The 24,076-nt window shown below is 37.7% G+C and overlaps 1 protein-coding gene across 1 annotated transcript in view; it reads left to right on the top strand.

Annotated features, from left to right (window-relative positions):
• The first annotated feature begins 911 nt into the window (after nucleotides 1-911).
• The window catches only part of LOC136837352 (uncharacterized), a 151,048-nt gene continuing 127,883 nt past the window's right edge, over nucleotides 912-24,076 (top strand). Inside the window, exon 1 of the mRNA XM_067102095.1 lies at nucleotides 912-1,123. Coding sequence (XP_066958196.1) covers nucleotides 1,106-1,123 — 18 coding nt within the window. The 5' untranslated portion in view covers nucleotides 912-1,105. The remainder of the gene's footprint in view (nucleotides 1,124-24,076) is intronic.

The raw sequence follows: 24,076 nt of genomic DNA, 5'->3' as shown, positions 1-24,076 counted from the left end.
GACGCGCCTTTCAGAGCAAAATAAGAAACTGCACTAAAAGAGTAAAACATGAAAACAGAACAAGAAGGCCGACAGATTTCAACGAAAAGTCAAGTTATGCATTTATAGTGTACGCCTACGTACTGTAGGTACTCTGCTTCTCTGCTTTGATAATGACGCTTTCCAACAGAGGCAGTTCGGTAACTCACGCCCATGTGAGAATCGCCTCTGATTGATATGAATATATGTACACATACACACACATATATATATATGAATATGGATATATATATATATATATATATATATATATATATATATATATATATATATATATGTATATATATATATACATATATATATATATATATATATATATATATATATATATATATATATATATATATATATATATATATATATATATATATATATATATATATATATATATATATATATATATATATATATATATATATATATATATATATATATATATATATATATATATATATATATATATATATATATATATATATATATATATATATATATATATATATATATATATATATATATATACTGATACACGTGTGTGTGGATGTGATGGTACATCGAGAATCATTCTCATTTTGAAATAATTCGATATCTTTTTGCTTTAACCTTCCTGAATATGGAAATATCTCCAGTCATTTACTAAAATATTTGCTGCAGCCCAAATCATTCCAGTTTAATTTTCGTTTTCAAAGAGCGACTCCTTCACCCGACCCTAATTTTCAGCTCATTTGGCGAAACTTATTGACAGTCAGGAGCATCCGGACGCCCCGTGCAGTTCTGTGACGTCACCGAGGAGCTGGGGAAAGAAGTGGCGAGGCGTGGAAGGGTGAGCGGCGAGCAGCAGTGGGCGAGTGCCACACAACTTCTAAGACGACAGTGCCGAGCGAAGCTCCCCTGGAAGAGCTCCGGTGCACAGTATTCTGCTGGTGGGAAGGGGAGCGTGCTTTTGCGTTCTGCGTCTTGTGTTCTTTGATTGACCCTTTGTTTTTGCTTCGCTCGAAGCCCATGTTGTTCTGGGAGGACTTCAAAGGAGGATCACCATCTCACCGCAAGAACATACTGTACAACCATGCTCACCATATTACAGGTAAAGTCCTTTGTGTCAATGAATGTCAATCTCGATCCCATTAAATAGTGATGATAATTTTCAGTAACTGTATTCAGCAAATCGTGAGACACAACTCTTCTGAATAATTTCTGTATAATCTATGTGTTACCAGTATATATTATATATACACTGGATGCATGGACACGTAACCATACATATTTCAAAGTAAACTTGTAAGTACAAACGTGCGGTATATGTACTGTATGTATTTACATATTGCAAACAAACACCTGCGCACACGCATATATATATATATATATATATATATATATATATATATATATATATATATATATACTGTATAACAAGATTTTGTGTGCATTTATATATACAAATAACACATATATGTATATTGCATGTGTGTCTGACTTTGCATTTATATGCATACACACACACACACACACACACACACACACATATATATATATATATATATATATCTGTGTGTGTGTGTGTTTGTGTGGATGTATGTCGAAGCATACCCACAAGTAGAATGATAACAGTTTGATGGGCGGTGTTTGAGTGGACATGGGCGTGCAGTTCAGTACAGTAAGAGGAAGGAGGACGAATGAAGGGGAGGGAAACGTGTGAAAGGCTGAAGAAGCGAGGCGATAAAGACAGGAGCGTGAAAACGGGAAATGGGAAGAGAGAGAGAGAGAGAGAGAGAGAGTTCGGCGCCTAGAAGTGCAGGGCGAGGGACCTGTCCATAAAAATGCCACTTTTTTCCAGCTTTGCGAAGGAGACGTGATCCGCCTGAAGAGAGAAGAAAGTCATTTCATGCGACTGACTTGACTGGAAAGAGAAGATTCTATTTTCGTGAAACGATAATATTGACTTTCAGTCGCAGGAACAAGTGAATGGAAAGAGAAAGGCCGAACTTAATCTCTTAATTAGATGATACGTGAAAGCTCGGTATAATTTGACAATCACAAACTAGTTTGAAAAAAGAAATTCAGTCCAAAACCTGTGCTATGAATCCTAAAAGACAAAAATCAACTATTTCAAATAGTTGAACGAAGGAAGACGGCACCCAAAACATAATAACTACTGCACTTAGACCACAAATGCAACAAGAGATAATCAGAACTAACAAAGAAAAAGATAAGAACGAAAACATTTAATGCTTCGAATCACTTACGGTGGTCATCGGTGCGTGGAGAGAGAGAGAGAGAGAGAGAGAGAGAGAGAGAGAGAGAGAGAGAGAGAGAGAGAGGCGGAAGAGAGGGAGAAAGTGATGATTAAACAATCTGCGGCCAAATATCGGCCCTCGCAGCTGATCGCTCTCTTGGGCGCACTCGCACACCTCCGAGTGAGTCCCTTTCTCTGACTCGAGACCAGAGCCTAAACCTGACGTGTGAATTGCTGTTATGGTTTAATGTGTTTTCAGTGACAGCTAAAAGCCGGATTTGGTGGATTGAATAGCGATGCTGAACATGACATGTATTGCGATAAAAGTAACTGTACCAGACACGAGAATATGTAAGAACAAGAATGAGGGTCTACTGATACTGAAGAACTTGACTCGCATCAGTAGCGTATAGCATTATTTTCTACTGTAATAAAGTCTGGAATGGAAGAGCCAATGTACAGTACAAGCCTTATATGCTGCCTCATATGCGGCCCATGAAACTTTCAGCCACGGCCCGGTAGTGGACTGTGTTGTTGACATTTATAGCATTACCAGACGCACAAGCATAGCTTCATTGGAGGGTGGGTAGAGCTCTCAGCTAGCACGCTGTTGGCCCAGTGTTTGACTCTCCGACAGGCCAATGAAGAATTAGAGGAATTTATTTCTGGTGATAGAAATTCATTTCTCGACATAATACGGTTCGGATTCCACAATAAGCTGTAGATCCCGTTGGTAGGTAACCAGTTGGTTCTTAACCACGTAAAATAATTCTAATCGTTCAGGCCAGACCTAGGAGAGCTGTTAATCAGCTCAGTGGTCTGGTTAAACTAAGATATACTTAATTTTAACAAGCATAGCTCACTTTAACCTTCAATAAAGTCAAAACTACTGAGGCTAGAGGGCTGCAATTTGGTATGTTTGATCATTGGAGGGTGGATGATCAACATACCAATTTGCAGCCCTCTAGCCTCAGTAGTTTTCAAGATCTGAGGGTGGACAGAATAGTGCAGACAGACAGACAATTAGCCATCTCAATAGTCGAAATACTAGACCGAGTCTCTTCCCTCCACAAATGGACCAACAGACGAAATTTCAGCTCAGGGAAGAAATCTCAGCCTTTACTACGACAGTCTAAATAACTGTATCTCTCTCCTCCACAACAGCCTCCCAAACCTACGTCACTGCCTTTACCACTTTATATCCACACATACATACATACATATATATATATATATATATATATATATATATATATATATATATATATATATATATATATATATATACATACATATACATATTTATATACATATATATATATATATATATATATATATATATATATATATATATATATATATATTTATATATATATATATATATATATATATATATATATATATATATATATATATATATATATATATATATATACTGTATATACATATATACCGGGGTCTAAACAGGGCAGCCGATCGAGGCTACAGCCTACCCCAACGCCAAACCAAAGTCCTTCGTAAAGAAGGCATCGTGCTTTTGGGAAAAAGCACGTTAAAACGAAGAAGAAGAAGGCCTATATATACAGTATAGATATATGTGTGTGTTTAGCCGATTTTTATTCACGAAATGTAGGACCAACAGCAGCTTGAATTATTAGGTAAACGGCAATATTCTTTTAGGAGGGTATATCTTTAGAATTAATTTAAAACAAAATGCAGATGTTAATAAAGGCTTGGATACAATATATAGCAGAGTAACTTGGAGAGAAGCGCGAGCATAACGCACTTCCAGCAGTAGGCCAACGTTAGCATGAAGCGGGGAGAGGGGTGCCCTCCCCGGAGAGAGAGAGAGAGAGAGAGAGAGAGAGAGAGAGAGAGAGAGAGAGAAGAAGAATCGGAAGTCAACCCGCCGTGATCAGGAACACGAAAATGTAGTGCTTACTGTACATTTGGATGGACGAATTAATCCAGAATTATCAGAGCAAAAACTATGACGTGACCATTGTTGGTGTTACGAGGCGTGATGAATGAGTTCTGTACCTGTATCGAACGAAGTCTGAAGTAGCGACATGACAATCAGGTATGATGATGCACAAAAATTAGCTGCGCATTTTCTTTCTTTTTTTTTTTTTTTACCGGAAACATGACAAACGCTTTTTACCGAAATAAATGTGAGGCTGTGATAGCATGGGGCTATATACAAATTTTCAGTAAGGTTTTTTGCATTTTGACAAATATTTAAACAAAAAAAAACTTCAAATGTCAACGCCAAAAGATCCCAAATTTCACATATGTTTCAGAAAGCATAAAAAGTGAATGCACTGGTTTAGTTTAGACGATGCACGTTTGAAATGAAACATAAAACTAATACAGAGCAGATCCTAATTTATACCAAAGTTATGTAACAGAATTCCCAGACTTGAATGAAATGCAAACATCCTGCAATGCTTCCTCCAGAAGTGAATCCGCTGAAGATATTCGCACATAACACTAACGCAGCACATTTGCCAACGCAGAATTCTTGGAGCCAGCCATGCCAGGATTTCCTCAAAACTGTGCACTCACTGACAGGCGAGCAGGGCAAACAAGAGTACGTCCTAAGTCTGGTATGGAAGTGAAGTGAAACCTGCACCATTTTGAAGAATGTACATTAGCTTGTAAGGACATATGGTGTCAGTTCTGATTAAGAGTATTTCACACCATTGTATATTCCCTCTTCAGTCTCACGAAAAAGTAATCGACTTGAAACTTGGCATAGATTGTCATCCCACACATCCTTAGATGGGCCAGAATACAAAAATCGCAGTCTAACTTTCTTCAAGTCGTGTTTAACAAAATCAGAGTGAGAGCCAGGCAGAGAAAAGAAAGGAGACTTTATTTGCAGCCTAGATGATAAATGCGCCTCCCTAAGAGCCATTTTGCAGCCTTATCAAAATTCACGCCTCATCACCCTCAGACGAACAACAGCGCGAAAGCAGATTCAGTTGCACCAGACTTCCATTTTCTGTGTGAAACGTATTATTCTCGAATTCGGATTGTACTAATAACACTGACCGATGTACATAACTCATAAAATAAATACATTCAAGACCTCACGCAAAATTCTACGCAGTGCTCATGGAAAGTATTCAAGTTTTCAAGAAGTGATTACATTCACATATCTAAACAGCTAGTTTTGGTATTACTCGGCATCGATCACTTACTGCTCTAGACAAACAGCGTGTAAAGCTGCATAACAGGGATCGCGCCAGACTTATCTCTGTAGTTCACTGTCATGCATTCGTTGGCTAGCCGTGCTAACAGAGAGAAATAAAGTAGGTCAGAATCAAGAGAGAGAGAGAGAGAGAATATTTTAGCTTCGTCGCTCCACGCCATAAGTGTTGCAACAGAATAGTTGCAGCACCCTGTTTCATAAAAACCAGCCACTATTGCAACTTTTCACTGAACTTTTTACTGTTTGCGACTTGTATTTGAATCTACAAACAGTGATGTATTCAGAAGGTCTTTTTACATATGACAGTATTAAGATGAAAACTGAAAAGCAGATAACAAGTCATTGTGTCTAGAGTTCTTTTGGAAAGTGAAGAAGAAATAACAAGAAATAACGGTCCATTATTCCTCCCCACCCGGAGAGAAGTAAGACTTGCCGAGTAAACCACTTTTCCAGGAATAAAATATCTTAAGACTTGCATGTGATGTTGAATCACATTTGAATGAGCTCTCCGCTATATTTAATGAATTGCTTTCATTATCCCCATTACACCATCATCATTATTAAATTAGATTTACACTATGGTAAGGTTCGTTACTGTAATTAAAGTTATTAGTAGGAGGGTGGGTGTGTTCACTGCATCCGTTTTGTAAAGTCTGTGTTCCTCTATCATTTTCTGATCCGGTCGTGAAGGATGCAGAATTGGGTTAAAGGATACCTGAACACAGGATTAACGGACTAAACTAACACTCCGTGCAGTGTTCTATACACAAGTTCATCGAAAATAAACTTTAAGGCTACAATTGCAAGATAGTATTAATAAAAATTTCTTGGTTTATGATGATGGTCTCTGCTCACTTTCTGGGTTGCAACTGGTGGTCCATTTTCATGAGGTGAGGCCTCGCAGCCGCATGGAACGTCTTCAGCACCTAGCAAGGTTTCTTCAGCCTTGTAGTTGTTACAAGGGCCGGAGGATAATTTGGATGGGGCGGGGATGACGATGCCTTTTTTTTTTTGTTGTTCACGATGCGTCTTCTGCTTTGAAAGATACCGCCACTCTGATTCACGAGGTTCTTTTAATGTCTGTAGGCAACATCAGCTTTGGTTGTAAAAATCAATGGTTTTGCTTTTTGGATGTGAAAGCTTCAAGGAAGTAGCCTTTTCTTAAAAGGAATGGGGTACGGAATTTCAGCAGCGAGGAATTTGGTCTTCTGTTGAGATATGGTCATGGTTCTTGGTGTAATGGCAGGACATGATCTCGGAGACAAGCAGTGGTCATACCCATGAAAGCTAAAGACGTCATGAGCTGGGGTTTATATACTTATAGATGACATCAGATCTCTTAGGATCTTTTGCAGAGATCATGTTTCCTGTGTTATTTAATAAATCCAGTGGAAAAAGGGCGATTTTGTCATCTGCAACGGTGGTAACTTTTTATCTCCTACATGACTTTTTATCATGGCTGACTCTACTGTGCATTATTCCTTTGCAGATTCATCTAATAGTGCTTCCCTCATCGGTTGCTTAGGTGTTTCTTGTGCCAGTTAACAAGAGTGGAACACAATTTTCATTTCAAGTTGCCTGTTAGAATATCCCAACACTGTAGATTCAGAAAGGATGAAGATGCCTCGAGTAAGAAAATTACAGAAACGCCACCACCAACTTGCCAGATGACAAAATTACCTTTATACTTTACAATAAAAAGCAAATAGCATTTGATCTGACCGTCTTAACATTCCTGCTTTCCTGGTGATATGAAGATATGTCACAGGGTATACATGCTTAAATATCTGGCTGGGGGATGCCCGAAAACTTACATCAGAATGACCACCACTAGGACCTTTAAGGTTTTCCTGCCACCTTCATCAGGGCACTATCTTCAGCCACTACAATATAGATGATACAGAGACTGAATGATAATGTTGCTGAAATTTCAGACCCAGCCTTACCAACCCTGGTTAACTCACTCAGAAAAACTAATGTAAAGTTCTCCAAAATCTTTTGGACTAAAGCTTAAAGAAGTACTATCTGGCAACTTGCTTCCAAATGCATGAAGCCATCTCATAGCAACTATTGTTGTTGATGTATTTCACAGATTCCCAACATTTTCATATTTCAACTGTATTTTTATTTTATTCCCCTGCAGTCTTCGGACTGACACACGATCTGCCCTTGGAGAGACTCCAACAGGACAGTACGTAATTCTTGGTTTGACCTGTGGTTGAACATATTGGCAAACTTTGCCATTACATGTCTCATCCCAGGATGACAAGAAGTTTAGGAGTTGCTGATGTGAGGAGGGAAGGCACTGACTTTCCTCTCACACCAGAGCACCAACTTGTAGGCAAACTTTGTCCTCAGGTAATGAGATACGGCTGTGTCTCTGTTTTTGAGACAAGTTTTGGTGGAGGGTAATCTCACTCCTCAGGATAGGGGCTCATTGTTATTCATCCCAAAGAAAATGGTGGAGAAAAGAAGATCAGGGTCCCAAAGTTCTCTAATCTTTCAAACATTTTGGGGTTTCAAGGATGACTATGGCTAAACCTTTGGTGCAGCCAAGCCTTCAGTGTCTGGGTTGGGAGGAGCCTGTTCCTTCCAAACCCAGGACATATCCTAATGTTCTTCCTTGAGAAAGGGCAGGGAGCCTTCCCAGTTGTGTTGCTCTCCTCTCCCAACCAAGTCTAGGAAGGGAGGAAAGAGAAGAAAAAAGGAGGATTCTGAGGTTTGTAGTCCTCCTCCTCAATGGCCATGAGTAGGGGGATGTCTGCAGCCATTGGGCAATGTGGCAGAAACAGTGGGCAGAGGCCTCGGTAGTTGTTTTTCTTTAGAATAGTATCCAGATTCCAATCTCAGACTGCTGCCTGTCCCCCTTTAGTCTTCAGGGTTTTGCAGTCACCTCTTCCAGGTGGAGAATGCAACTGGTGGGCAGAGACCAGATATCAACTTCTCTCTTCTGGCTGAGTTTGCCCCAGATTCAAACGAGGGTGGAAACAGCATATCCAACTTTAGATTCTATCAAAGAGGTGACTTCATGCTTTTAATAGATCTAAAGGACATATACTTTCATGTGCATGTCCATCAGAACTCTTGGAAGTATTTGCAGAGGGACTCTGTTAGTTCAAAGTACTTTGCTTCAGACTGGCAACAGACGCTCAATTGCCAAGCTGGGTTTTCATCTTGCTTTTGGCCTGGGCCCACTTATAAAGTATATTCTTGCTGCATTACCAGGATGATTAACTGGTTCTGGAATCCTCCAAAACTCAGTTGCTAGGTAAAACTTTACTTCAGTTGTGCAGCTTGATTTCCACCAGTCGTCGACCAGGACAGGTTCCTCATACATAAATAGACACAATCTTTCCTATAATGCCAGGTCCTGACCTAACCAGATATTACCTACCTAACCTAACTTTGGGCGACATGATCTATCCCAGTCGGTGACTGGTAGGAATCAGGCTGTGCAACTAAAGTAAATTTTTACCAGTTGCTACACAACAAAGAATACCTCCTCCCATTTGGCCACAACCTGGGGACTGTGATAAACTTGGAGAGACCAGATCTTATTCTCAGGTGGCAGGCAAAGTACCCAGTCATGCTATAGACTCAGCAGCAGTGAGTCTTTCCTTCTGACTTTCATATGAGCAAGTTCACAGAGCTAGTAGCACAGTTCTTATCTTCACAGGAACAACCGGCTCAGCTTTGACCAGCTATCATCATTGGAGACTCTTCCTGTAGGGGTGTCGCCACCTGTACTTGCTTCAGTGGCAACTGAAGCAGCACTTGTTGGCCCTAAGTGACCCCCCTCTCATCTCGTGACCTTCAGTGGTGAAACCAGAGAGGACCTTGATTGCTGACAGGATGGCAGAAAACCTTTTGGTGGGAGCTCCTCTGAACTCTCCCCCTCTGGATATGCATCTGACCTTGGATGCGTTGAAGGAAAGTAAGGATTCCCACCTAAATGGCTCATTTGTCTGAGGTGTGTGGACAAAAGATGTACTTCATGTGCATACCAACATAATGGAAATGCAAGCAGCTTTGCTAGTGATGCAAACATTCTAAGGGCAGTTGATAGGTCACTCAGTAGTGCTATTGAGCGACACCACCACCATAGTGGCATTTCAACTAACAGGGAGGGACAGTCTCCCTTTCTCTCTGTCAGCTGGAAGGCAGCTACATGAGTTGGCAGTTCACCATGCCATTTAGCTATCAATTAGGTACATCCCAGGCAAGCAGAATGTTCTGGCAGGTCAGCTCAACCTCTAGGGTCAGGTTGTAGGGGCAGAGTAGGCCCTACACCCATGAATAGGGAAGAGGCCTTTTGAGCTTTGGGGAACACCAGTGATTGCTCTGTTCACCACACATCTAAACAGGAAGCTTGTGGTACTATGCTCTACCGTTCCAAACCCCTGGGCAGCTGGGAAATGCTTTCCAGGACCCTTGGGACATTCAAGATATCGATGCCTTTCCACCATTCTACCCGGTTTATTTTGTGAGCAAACAGGGTGTTTTAATCATCTTGTGTCTCAAGTTGACCCATGTGGCTCTTTGTTGGCCACATTATTATTATCATTATTTCAGTAGATGAAACCTATTCACATGGAACAAGCACACTAAAGGGGCCATTGACTTGAAATTCAAGCTTCCAAAGAATGTTGGTTTCAACCTCCCACTGCAGCCCCACACTGCAGCAGTAACTGTTCATGATACAGAGCCAGTGATTTTTCATCTCCCTGGGGGAGATGCAAACCCTCAACATCTGAGTGGCATGCCACAACACTAACCACTATACCAGTGGACCACTGAATGGTTCCATGATTTACTTTCTTTCTTGGTCAAGGCACTAAGATAGATCCCTCTTGGCTCCCTTTCCTTTGTCAGCCACATGTTCAGAGGTACCATCGGCTTCACTTTTTCTTTCTTTAAACCTTCAGCTGAAAATCCTTATGGAATGAGTCAACAGATTATTAACACAAGAGGGGTTCAAAGGGAAATCAGCTAACAGAAAGAGAAAAGTTATAGGAAATGGTGGCAATTCAATAAACATGCAGGAACAGAAAATAAAAATTATATACCAAAACTTTAGGAGATATCAGTAGAGAGCAGGAATGAATTTGCTCCTTGCTTAAATATTTGGAGAGCAGAAGAATCCACAACTGCACAAGGAAAACTATTCGACATTTTAGTTGTAGCCAAGATGAACTCCAAGGAAACTGAGTATATCAAACCTGATGCTAGAAAATGACAAACTGTTTGCAGCAACAGCCTACCTAGAGTTGCAAAAACAGCTAGGTCAGGTAAAACAAGTAAAAAATGTGCTGAAGTTTCTTCGGCACAATCGAGTTTTCTGTACAGCAGCTACAGTGTATAATTAAGGCCACTGAAAACAGATCTATCTTTTGGTGGTCTTGGTATAATGCTGTATGTGCTGCAGCCCATGAAACTCTAACCATGGCCTGGTGGTGGCCTATCCTATATTGTTGCCAGAAGCACAATTATGGCTAACTTTAACCTTAAATAAAATAAGAACTACTGAGGCTAGAGGGCAAAAATTTGGTATGTTTGATGATTGAAGAGTGGATGATCAACATACCAATTTGCAGCCCTCTAACTTCAGTAGTTTTTAAGATCTGAGGGCAGACAGAAAAAGTGCCGACAGAAAAAAAACGGACGGACAGACAAAGCCGGCCCTATACTTTTGTTTTACAGAAAACTGAAAAGAGTGCAGAGCATGTAGCATATCCTATGAAACAAACATAATGAACTCACTTTATCTATGTGCCACAGGTCAACATTAAGAGTTGGAAAAATAACTAGAGTGATGTTATAACTCTGTCCAAGAGTTTGAGATGAGAGTCAGCACCAAGGACCACACTGGAAAGCAAGGAAGAAGAGGAGTTAAAACACTTAGATATTATAGCTTCATCCCCAAAACATTCTCAAACTTTTCTGCAAGATGACAACTTTTGAGAAACAGAGGATGTAATATTACATATATGCTTCTTAAAAGTCAGTTTCTTATCAGAAGTTAAAACTAAAATCTTAAAAGAGTCACTGACATTTAAACCATATTTAAATGTATGTCAGGATGCAACGGTGAAAGAGTTCTGGACTGACTAATGCTCACACTTGAGTTTTAGAAGGGTTAAGCTTCATTCCTCAAAGCCTACTCCACTCATGAATATGTGCCAGATCTCTGTTCAGGGATTATGCAATCACAGATCTAAGGCATGGAGAAGGAACAGGAGCTAGAAGGGTAGCATCATCGGCGTATGCAGTCAGTTTGTTCTCTAGATCTTGCCACATATCACTAGTATAGATAATAAATAGCAAAGATCCTACAACAGCACCTTGAGGAACACTTGAAATAATGACATTATTAAAGGTACTCTACTGGCCATCAACACAGACCCTTTGGTTTCTGCTTATTAAAAATTCATTTAGAATATTAATAAAAGACCTACCAATTCCCAATAATCTTAGCTTGTAAATAAGTGCTTCATGATTCACAGGGTCAAAGGCTGAACTTAAAATTAAACTGACCATGCATACCTCTGCACCCTCATCAAAAGCACTCTTTAAGACAGGGTATACTGACAAGAGTGTGCCACAAATACCAAGGCTTTTACAAAACCCAAACTGTAATGCTAGTAGCAGGCTATTACCTTCAACAAACCTACAGAGATGTTTAGAGAGCAGCTTCTAAAAAACCTAAGATAAAACAGGGTTAATTGAATTAGCCTATACTTAGAAAGGCAGGAGGATGGACTTGGTCCCTTAGGTATTGCAGCAATTTTCCTTCCTCCAAATTGATCTTCTGAAAATAGTTGTAATATATATATATATATATATATATATATATATATATATATATATATATATATATATATATATATATATATATATATATATATATGTATGTATATATATCACATTAATTTTAGAATTAGATTTGCAGTGCTTCTCAAAATGCCTGAGCTGAAAAATTTTTGTCTCCTAATAAATTCAAGACATGTTGAGATCAATGAAATCAGCAGTCTTTTAAAAAAGATAGGAAAGATTCCCTTAGGGTCTATGCCACCATAACTGTTAAGTTTTGACTTCTTTGGACCTGAGAGCCATTGAATACAACCTACTATGAGATTCAGGGCCTCTGTAACACGGTTTTTTGGACTTTGCTCCTTATCAAAGCATCGGATGTAGCTGAAAGTTGACATATGTATATTTTACAACCACACACAAATTTTGTTAGCATTATCAATAACCTAAACCCGATAGTTTTAATTTTTATAGAGTAAAAATTATCTAGCCGACGCCACGGCCAATGATTACGAGCCAAGAGTCGAAAAACATTCATTACGTAAGCAAGGTAAACACCATTTGACGAAATGTTGCCCCGCCCATCCACCAGACAGAAACTCATTCACCTTGTTCCATCGGCTCTGAAACCCATAGCAGTCAAGAATGGCTAACAGGATTTGGAATTGTCCCTGTGGTTGCAAAACTGCATTTGTCTTACGACTTGCAACTTTATACAGTCAAGAGAAAGCCCGTGGCCATACTTACTATAGCCTGAATAGGTAATTATTCAGTTTCTATTTTAAATCCAATGTTTATGGTCTGATTTGTATTTAGCATAATGTGATTATAATACTTGTAAAGTCATTCAGGATTTTGAACATTTCCATTAACTATTCACTATGTCACGAAGAGAGAGAGAAAGAGAGAGATTGTATGTAAACAGTCTTTATATAACTATTTTTGTTAAAATAAGATTTTTATCCAAAGTAAATACAAGCTTATATGTGCTAAAATCTCCAGCAGACCAACGGATCATCCGATATCATTTTTTTTCTTTATCTTTAGCTTCAGCATCGGCAATAACATACCCAGTTGCCATAATTTGTTAGCTTAATGAAATAACCTATCATCTAATGTTAAACTTAATTTCTGAGGAGACCATGGCTTATTGCACAGTGAAAAAACATGACAAAGACTTTATGAATGGCGGAACGATACATAGATGTGGGTGGGGTATCTGTGCTAGCGTAGTAATACTACTGTGGCAGTAGTGCCGCAACAGTAGTAACAGCAGTAATATACATGAATTAAACGTTTAGGCCAACTGCTGGGATCCTTGAGGATCATTTAGCACTTCTTACAACTACTCGAGAAATGAGTTTTTATAGCCAGAAGTTAAATTTTCTAATCCAACAATGCCCATGATAGCCTTCAGTGTTATCCTGAATTATAACGAGGCCAAAGTGGGTGGAGCCTCATGAAGTCATCATTCTGACGATAATTATTGGTGAAGGTTTTAAGCCAAAATACGGTACCGGCTATTTTTTTTCAGTAAATAGGTAGATAGTCAATAAATAAAAATTGCTTGAAACTGGATATAGCAGTTATCAAATCAAGCTTGTCTACTAGGTTTTTGAAAATTACCAACTATTCCCTACATCTTGTCAATCTGATTGTGACCTATAAAGTAGACTGTAATTTCTTAGGAAACTTATTTCTGGGAGTTAGACTAATAATCGAAGCGTTTTTGTATTTATTAACATATTTTGTTGGTTTGTTCATTATGACAATTATCATTGTTGCCAGAGGTCTAGCCTTCGTTACGTATAGCCAATCATCCATCGAGAAAGAGGGAAGAAATGCTGTCATAAGTTACGTAACGAGTGCGTTAGAAACCTTTTCTCTGAGTAAGTTGGCCCGTCTTCAAAAAAAGTCACTCCTACATTATAAGTACCAAATTTATTCAACCTACGTAATGCAGAATGCAGTCAAAATTTATGTGTAGATATAATGTGTATTCTGAATAAGCGTTATATTTATGAAATGCGTAGATAAAAAGTTATTGCGAAAAAACCGTGTCACAGAGGCCCTGAATCTCATAGTAGGCTTTGGAAAGCATGACTGAGACAACAATCATGAAAGAAACAGTGATTCTCTTGTTGCAGGACTGCACGAAAAATGTCTGGATGCCTCCACTGTTTCTCTACAAACAAGTACACCAAGGAAAGTGGGCAATTCTTTGTGGCTGTACTGTAGAAAGGACCTCCCTCCATTCAGAACTTCTGTTCAGTAGATCTTTGACTTCCCCATTTACCTTTGCTGAAACAAGCATCGCTTAGTTTATGATGAAAGGCTATCACACTTCCATAGCATAAGTTTCCAGACAGAAGGGTTTAGACCTCTCTTCATCAGTCAAGTTGTCTATGCTCATGAAGACCTTCGTTCTATTTGGGAAATTTGTCCTCTTGAGTGGGACAGCCTTCGACCTGCTCTAACGAAATCTAGGAAAGTAGCCACTTCATAAACAGTTCAGAATGAAAACATTGCTTTGGCTGTAAAACGATCGTACAAGATGAAGTAACAACTTAACTATCCAGTATATCATTTCTCGCTGAAGTCATATACATCACAAGTGACCGTGTGGTTATTAAGGCCACGAAGGGTTGTAGAAAGCTATCATTTGTTCTCTATGGTTATTTTAACATTCAGTTATAAGGAATTAAGTACAACCTAGTTGTAGGAGTTGATATGATCATGTGGGTTCAATTTCTTCAAATGAATGACTGTTGCTCGTTTGATTTATTGACTTATTGATGAAGTGATTGTAGTAGAAGTGTGAAACATTTTGAACAAACGGCGTCATCGGAATGGATACAAATTCAGACCAATTACTGAATCCTCATGTTAGCTTTGTACTCAGACTCGGATGGTGTGGAGTCTCGGTCTCGGACACGATTGGCATGAACAGCAACTCGCTCTCAGCCTCGGATGGTTAAAGGGCCCATAGATGATACAATTGCCGGATTAGGTCACCTGAACCGGAAGTAAACCTCACTGTCTATGGTGTTCTCCTCCGATCAAAAGTGGGAAGAGTCCGTCGGCCTCTCCGACCAGCTCGCAGTCTGCTGTTGCCAGGTTTGTGGCTTCTTTTTCAGTCACCGAGGCCCGAAGCCTCCACGTCTATGATGTGATCACAAGATTTACTTCAGTTTCAACTAGACGCTGAAAGGGAAACATAATTGCTATGTCGGCAGATGAGGAGCTCTGGGAGGAGTTTATTGAACTTCACAGGCAGTATCTTTGTCTGTGGAGAATTAATTAAGTGCAAGGATTACTCTGATAAAAGAAAGCAGAGTGAGGCATATGATAAATTGACAAATTACAGGAGAAGGATACAATATATATATATATATATATATATATATATATATATATATATATATATATATATATATATATATATAGTGTATATATATATATATATATATATATATATATATATATATATATATATATATATATATATATATATTGTCACGAAGTGATCAAGCACCTGGTTATTATACAAATACTAATACCAAAAAGTTACCTCACTTCGACCAGATACTTGAAACCTCATAACAAAGATATTAAGATTGAATATTCTAAAGGTATAGTGATCCCATAAAACTTACTTATCACTTGAGAAAATCAATGTAACTTTATCAAGTTATGGGTGAGGTAACAAATAATAAGTTATATCCAGACCAGTGGAAAATGGGTATCACTTCAACAAACACTATAACTGTTTCTCTGGTTCTATTTTACATAGATAAGTCTCAGGTGAACAAACAGATATATCACTTACCTTGTACACATTCATTAATTTCTCTAATTAATGATGGTCAAAATGAAATGCTGTACTTTTATAACTTTAAACAAACAGGTTTTTTCTAAGTTCAAAAGTTATATGCAGAGTTCACAATCTCAAAAAGATTTACTTTTAATTGATAACAGTGTAAGATTTAAGTATTTCTTAATCAAGTTTAATTCACAAAACTTTAATTTATTAAGAAAGCAATTTGTTTAAGTAAGATTCAAACCATTAACTATCACTCAAGTTTTAAACACATACCTGATTAATTACACTCAACAAAATATTACTGTCTGGAATCCACATAAATATTTTCTGAAATCTCAATAATAAGTATGCACCAACAAAATGCTAAGTAATCACCAGCACAGAACTTTGTAAAATAGTAATTATAAAATTAGAGTAACATGATAGCACAGACATATAGGAATGAAATATGCAAAAATGGAAATATACCAATAGCCATTTCTAAGACGAAAATATGTTTAAAGATTATAACAATCTTTCAAAAGATTACCTTCACTTTTAAAAAAGGTTAAACTCACGTCTTTCTAAGACTTTCTCAAAGACAACACTGCCAAGTCACAATGACATACACAATGATATATAATTAGCAGCAAGACACATTAGAACTTACATTAAGAGATATGTTCATCTCTTATCAAAATAATAATTCTCTTTTACCTAGAACATCACTTTAACTCTTAAGATAATAAAGCCAGCAAACATCACGTTACCTTTCTTAGGTGGTACACCATTATACACTTTACACAATGCTTGCACAATATAAACATCTTGGATCACCTCTTACAAAATGAGTACACTTCTTGGGCAAGTTTAACAAAACTTTTACAAACAGGAAAGCAATCAGCATAACACCCTTATATATATATAAATGGTATTATTGAGAGAGAGAGAGAGAGAGAGAGAGAGAGAGAGAGAGAGAGAGAGAGAGAGAGAGAGAGAGAGAGAGAGAGATATGCTTATCCCAGGGACCCCTTTTTCTGACTGCGTGACTCTGGATTAGCACTGCACTTTTAACTTTTAACCCTCCCAGAATACATGATACATAAAGTGTACATACATTATACATACAGTTGTACATGTATGGTATACATACAAGGACTCTAAGGCCCAGAAGGAAATATGCCAGAGCTCTTATCTCTATGATGGACATTTCCTTGGACACTCATGCACTTAAACAAACAAAAGGAAGTGCTTTGCGACCCAAAACTGGCCAGCCATCAACATGTCAACTTCAACTCTCTTTCTTACTCATTTTCTTATTCAAGAATATGGAAAAGAATAAGCGCAGACACAGTTAATAAACATGGGTTAGGCACACAGAACAAACATGTAACAGGCAATTTGCTGATTGGCTGTCAACTCATCACGATAAGCAAAGAGGGACTTGCCTTTCTCCAAACATGACTTCCTTCACAAACTTGAGTAAATACAGGATGTACCTAAATGATCTGATAAGAATCTTAAATTTTAATATCTCCCTCTCTCTCGACAACACAGCCTGTTAAGAATTCGTTTTAATATACCGCACAATGTATTAAACAAATGGAAAAAACATATCAAGACATTTTAAGATTACATGATACACAATTTATCTGTAAGAAAAAGACATTTTAAAATCATATCTTCACAACAAATGACGAATCTGCAAGAAAAACATAAAAAATTTCAGAGACACATATAACACCTGTAGAATGGTTATATATATAATATTCCTCACCCCAGAAGATTAATTATCCCGGGTTCGAATCCATCGATTCAGAATGGGATAAATAATCTACAATTACACTGCTCTCTCCAAAAATGTTCTCACTCTTTACACAAGATTATACAAACAATCAGGGAAATTATTATGGCTGAAAAACTTGCACAAAATAGGTGATAAACTCTAAGCACATTCACAAATCTTTGTAACTCTTTCACCACTTTAGAAACAAGCTTGGCTTGCCAAATATTATCAAGTAATTGATCAATAAGAGGTAAGGGACAATTATCAGCTACATTGATGGAATTCAGTTTCCTATAACACAATGTAACACATGTTTTGTTTATTTGTATTTTTTGGTGTTTATATATGTATTTTATGCCACTGAATTCAAAAATCACATTCGTTTTGATGTTATATCGATGGTTTTTAATTTATTCTTAATTTCATATTTTCTCGTTCTATACCCAACTTTTCCCTACAGCAGTATGTTGGTTCAACCTATTCTAATATTCTAAGGATAATTACACTACAATACGTACTTTTTCATGTCTTGAAAGGTATTTAGGAAGTACAATATTAGTTAGAACAAAAAGAAACAATACAATTCTGCCCTTTAAATGCTTTGATAACTCTTTTCTTATGATCAGAAGTGCTTTGACGATCGAGATTATCTAGAGTGTATACTTTCATCTTTCCTGACAAGAGACCATAGTGATCTCCCATTATAGCAGTATCCCATCGTCCTTGATACTGAGGCTCTGAAGTCGTTCTTGGTACGAAAGCTTCCTCCATTTCTTGGCTGCTGCTACTTGCTGGCTCTTCAGATGAAATAGCCATTGCCCCTTCCATCTAAAAGGAAAGAAATAACTACATACAGCAACTTGAACAAAGACTTGAAAAATGTTAGTATTCCATACATCTTTAGGAAAATGAATGCATAGCTAGTAAATACTTAATGTTCAAGTTAATTAAAAGTAAGACTTTTGGAGAGTATGATAAGTATACTTACATTTTGTGGTGGTTGTGGTACTGATAAGGTGCCATCATGTAGGACAGGGGCTCTAGATGATGGGATGTCTGGATACTGCAGAGCTTGTCTTCCTTTCACTTTTCTGTACTTTGTCACATCAGTCATACAGAATTAACAATCATCGTGATGGTTTATCGGCTCTCTCCATACTCTGGGAACGGCAAAAGGCATTGTCCTTCCTGTACCCCTTAACCATCCTTCTAGAGTAGATCGGCAGCTTCCACATATCACATGAGGGGCCCATGGTTTGTCCTGGTCACCCATGGACATTCCGAAATAGAGTCTGCACGCTATCCACAATTTGGCACCTTTCACGATCTTATGTAATACCTATTCTTTCCAATATAATAACCACACACATAGCAAAATGAATCTGGAGAATTTGTACACCCTCTAGTACCCATCCTGAAGATAGCAGAACTTTGTAATTGATTTATCTCAAAGAGAAAATTAGATATTCACTGGGTAGCAGAACATATAACAGTTCTGAATATACATAACATTGAAAGACGATATATTTCTATAACGGTCGATGATACAGAAAAAATAATTACATTTTTGGAATCAGCAGAGAAAAGTGATTAATAAACAGTAACAAAAATAAAAATAAACAAAACTTTTGTAAAAAATTGTTACGTTGTGTATAATTAATACACATCCTAAAGAAACTATCTGGTTTCTTTATAACACACAAGGAGAACTGTAATGACCTGAACTGGGCTCTGTAATCGTGCTACTAACAAATATTCAACTATTTTCCAAAACATCTTAGTGAAGGGTGATACGATAAGCTCTTTGCTTGAATGGTTTAGCATCTTCTCTGATCTTTATCTCATGCTTTGTCAAGTCGGTACATTTAGGAATGTCTGTAAAAATCTTAGGGAAACTTTGGATCATATCATTTAATTCTTTGCCTTGTTCAACACTTAGATGTTTTAGTTTGTTTCTAAATTTTCTAATATTAGGAATTGTTCATCTTGTTTTCAACTCCAACTCATGACATCATGCCTCATATACAGAAGTTGTTTAGGTTATGGAGCATAGCCTCATTCTAATCTCTGAGTAGGGTTTCAAAGATTTACATGTATCTTCCTCTGTCATTGCTTCTCCTAGTGTTTCAATCATAAGTTCTGATCACTTAACTTTTCTGTTATCCTATAAGGACCTTGAAATTCATTTGTAAGGGAAACCTTTTCACTGGTAAGACACTAGAACTTGCTGTCAACACTAAAGTTCTTAGCAGTCAGCATCATACTTTCTTTTCATTTTCCTTTGGCTTGTCTTCAGATTTTCAAGGAGATTTTCTAATTTCTTCTAAGCTTTCCTCAAGTTATTTACATATTCTCTTTTGGAGTTCCTCTTGATTTTCTTTGATTCTCTGCAAGGATTTACAACGGACCTTTCATGTGTCAACCGAAATCATTTCGTTTGACCAGACATGAATACTTTCTTGATTTTCGTTTGGCAGACATCCCATACTTTCTTGATAGAAAGTATTTCACAACCTCAAATAACATTAGATAAACCAACATCCCATTCTCTTCCCATTCATTACAGTACTTGGTTAACATGCTTTTGCAAAGTCTGGTGGGACTTTCTAAGGCTCCTCAGTCTCTGGGTGATAAGTGGTAGATAACTGTTGTTTCCTCCTAGCAACTGTATGCATCCTGCGATTAATTTTGGGGTGAAGTTCGTTCCTCTATCCTCTGTACAATTTCTGGAATTCCCGACTTGGAGAAAAATTCACCAACTTCTCAGCAATTACCTTTGCATATACTTCTTACAGGAATCGCCTCTGGATATCTTGTTACGGACGTGCGTCAACAAATATTCATGTCCTTTCTTCGTTTTCGGAATCAATTCCAACCACATCTATTATCACCTTGCTAAAGGGTTCTCCTCTAACTTCTATCAGTTGTAGGGAGCTTTTGAATAGTTTCATATGGTTTTCAGCTATCTGGCATACGACCTCCCTGCAAAATTTACTGACATCCTTGTAAGTCAGGCCAAAAAAAATACTTCATAACCTTCTCAACAGTCTTCCTGATTCCCATATGTCCAGCCTCGTGCACTACTGCTACCACTTGCTTCCTCAATGGATATGGAATCAAAATTTGATGATATTCACATCATTCAGTATTTCCTGGTATATCTGCAGGTCGATGTTTCCTCATTAATCCATCCTTTAGATAATATGAGTGAAGTTTGTTGCATTTCTTCTTGTTCGACAACTCTGAAGAACAAGATCAGCCAACGTTATTATCCCTCTTCTGCCAGTTCCACTAATTTCTCTCTAGTCATGAACAACTTCAAAGGGTTGAACTCTCCAATATCTGCATTAACTCTGCGCTGGTAGTTTTTCACTGCTGTCTTCAGGGTGCTGACTACTCAGGTCTCTTTTTGCAATAAGCAGTTTTCCTCTTCTTCAGAATCCCTCTTCAGTACTGACATTGGAAACTTCACTTTCCTGGAACAGCACTTCTAAACTCAAAGATCCTTCTAGTGCAGATGGAAGTCTCAGTTCTTCAGCCTATGCTCAATTCTCTTCATGCTCCTGGTAGTTACACAACTTGAAATGGTGAAGGTTTTCTTCTCTAATTCTATTGTGAGGACTAATCCTTAACGGTTTGTCTGTCACTACAGGACAAGGCACAGAAGAACACCACCAACTTCATTACCCAGTAAAAAAACATGCACCTTCAACAATAAGTGAGTCCTTTACTGCAAAATCAATATTTCCTATATGTCACTGAATTCATGACAAATGCAAGCGGCATATAGGAGTTACTTCCTCTCCTCCTATACCCTTTAAAATAACTGAATCTCCGGTGAGATTCTTCTCCAACTATGGGTGACCACCTCAAACTACCACACTATGATTACTTCCTGCATACGTAATATCTTCACTTTGGTACTGTACTCAAAAGAGAGTTGTCAGCATACCTGCATAGATATGTAAGCAAAAAGAAAGCCTCCCCTCCTCTTCGCCTCACTACAGGAAATTGCATTTCCCACTGGTTACTAAGCCTCTGCTTGTCTCATTTCATTTTCCTGATGTTCCTCATGATTGGCTTTGCCTGGTTAGCTCTTGTCACCTGTCAACTGGTTTAGTCTGCTGGTACACTCTATAGCAACCTTGACTATAATGTCCTACTCTTCACACTTGTAAACCATGATAATTTCTGCACCCGTCAGAATGAACTAGAAGGGGCCGGTTTAATACCCACTGCTATGGGAGCATATCACCAGCTTTGTGCTGGCATAGTTATTAGAGGGGTTTCTCACAGCACTGTTCTTAAAATTCGACTGAGACCTATAACCTGTGAATTGTTGGTTCTGGTACCTGCCATTATAATTCTTTTTGTTGGATATTATGTTGTAGTCCTCCTCAGAGTAACAGCTGTAAGTTTCTTCACCTTTCTCTCTCTCTCAAATAGCTCACGTATATGTTCAGGAATTCCTCTTAGATATTGCCCTAAGACCACTAATTCTAAAGTTCGTCCATAGACTTAACTGCTTAGCCTCCACCCATCATTTAAAACATCTCCTTACTTTATAGGCATAATCCAAGAAAGTCATCTTGTCATCCTTCCTCAAAAATCTGAAATTTTCATTGTAATATTCAGGGGTCATTTGGTAAACCTGTAGCACATTGTGTTTGAGTACCTGGTACTCTTTACACTGATCAGCTGATAAGGCTAAGTAGGCACTTCTTCCTTTACCAATGAGAATACTCTGTATCAAAACTGACCATTTATCCCCTGGTCATCCCATATTTGAAGCCACTTTTTCAAAGTGATCAAAAAACTCATCTGGAGCTTCTTATGTAAATTTTGGAATTAACTTCTGTACTCTTACTACATCAAACACAGGGTCTGCATTACCTTGGATATAGTTATATGGGTTTACAGGTAGTATGGATCGAGCTCTGATTAACTCCAACTCCCTTTCATGTTTTGCTTTTTCTCTTTCTTCTTCTTCTCATCTCCTTACTCTGTCTCTTTCTTCTTTTGCCTTTTCTCTTTCTTATTCTTCTTTATCCAGCCTGTATCAGCTAAGTAAGTTTTCTTCATTCCTAGCACCTTCAGTCTACCCCAAAATTCTTCATGTCTAAACTTCTAAGTTTCTGCCTGTACATCACCGTTCTCATTCTCTTGCCTTACCTTATTTGTAAATTCTACCTCAGCTGCATTCAACGGATTCATATACCTCCCTTAACTCTTCATATACTTTACCAAACCTTATTAATGCCTGGATTGCGACACCTTGACTTATCAATCATATCAAAAGTAACAATACCCCCATGTCACTGTACCTTAGTCAGGTGAGATTCAGATAACTTTCTGATGGTTGGAGCGGCCAAAAATTCCTGAACTTCAAACCGAGCCATTTTTTCTAGTTTACTCAACAAAAGGGTTTACAATTCACTTCAAAACAATTATATGGTTACTCTCCTACCAAAAATATATTCCTAACGCCACCAGTATAAATCATAAACCAGAGTGATATTCTGTTTAGTTCTTCCTGGACAATGGGCACCAAATAATTTGTTTAATTCTCCCAGATCTAACCATCAAATATTTTGTCACTGTTCAATCCTGGGTTCAATCCCACTTAATCTGTCTAATCCCGTTCTTTAATTTAATTTTCCATTCATAAATTTCCCAGAGTCTGAGCACCAAATCTGTTTGTCATAGAGTGATCAAGCACCTGAGTTATTACACAAAAATTTACCTCCATGACCCAGATACTTGAAACCTCATAATAAAAATATTAAGACTGAATATTCTAAAGGTACAGTGATCCCATAAAACTTACTTATCACTTGAGAAAATCAATGCTTAACTATCAAGTTATAGACAGGTAGCAATTAACAAGTTATATCAGATGATGAAATGGGTATCACCTTTAACCATTTCCTACTTCATTTCTCTAGTTTCTATTTACATGATTAGTCTCATTGAACAAACAGAAGATATATCTACTTACCTTGTACATTCAGCTAATTTCTCAATTATAGTGAGTCGGAAATGAAACGCTGTACTTTTATAACTTTAAACAAACAGGTTTATTTCTAAGTTCAAAGTTATATTGCAGAGTTCACAATCAAAAGATTTACTATCAAATTAGTATTAGTAAAAGATTTAAGTATTTCTTAATCCGTTTAATTCTGAAACTTTAAT

This window comes from Macrobrachium rosenbergii, chromosome 59 (assembly GCF_040412425.1).
Source record: "Macrobrachium rosenbergii isolate ZJJX-2024 chromosome 59, ASM4041242v1, whole genome shotgun sequence".
In the NCBI taxonomy this organism is placed as follows: domain Eukaryota; kingdom Metazoa; phylum Arthropoda; class Malacostraca; order Decapoda; family Palaemonidae; genus Macrobrachium; species Macrobrachium rosenbergii.
The sequence above is the reverse complement of the archived record's forward strand: the minus strand, read 5'-3'. Positions and strand labels throughout refer to the sequence as shown.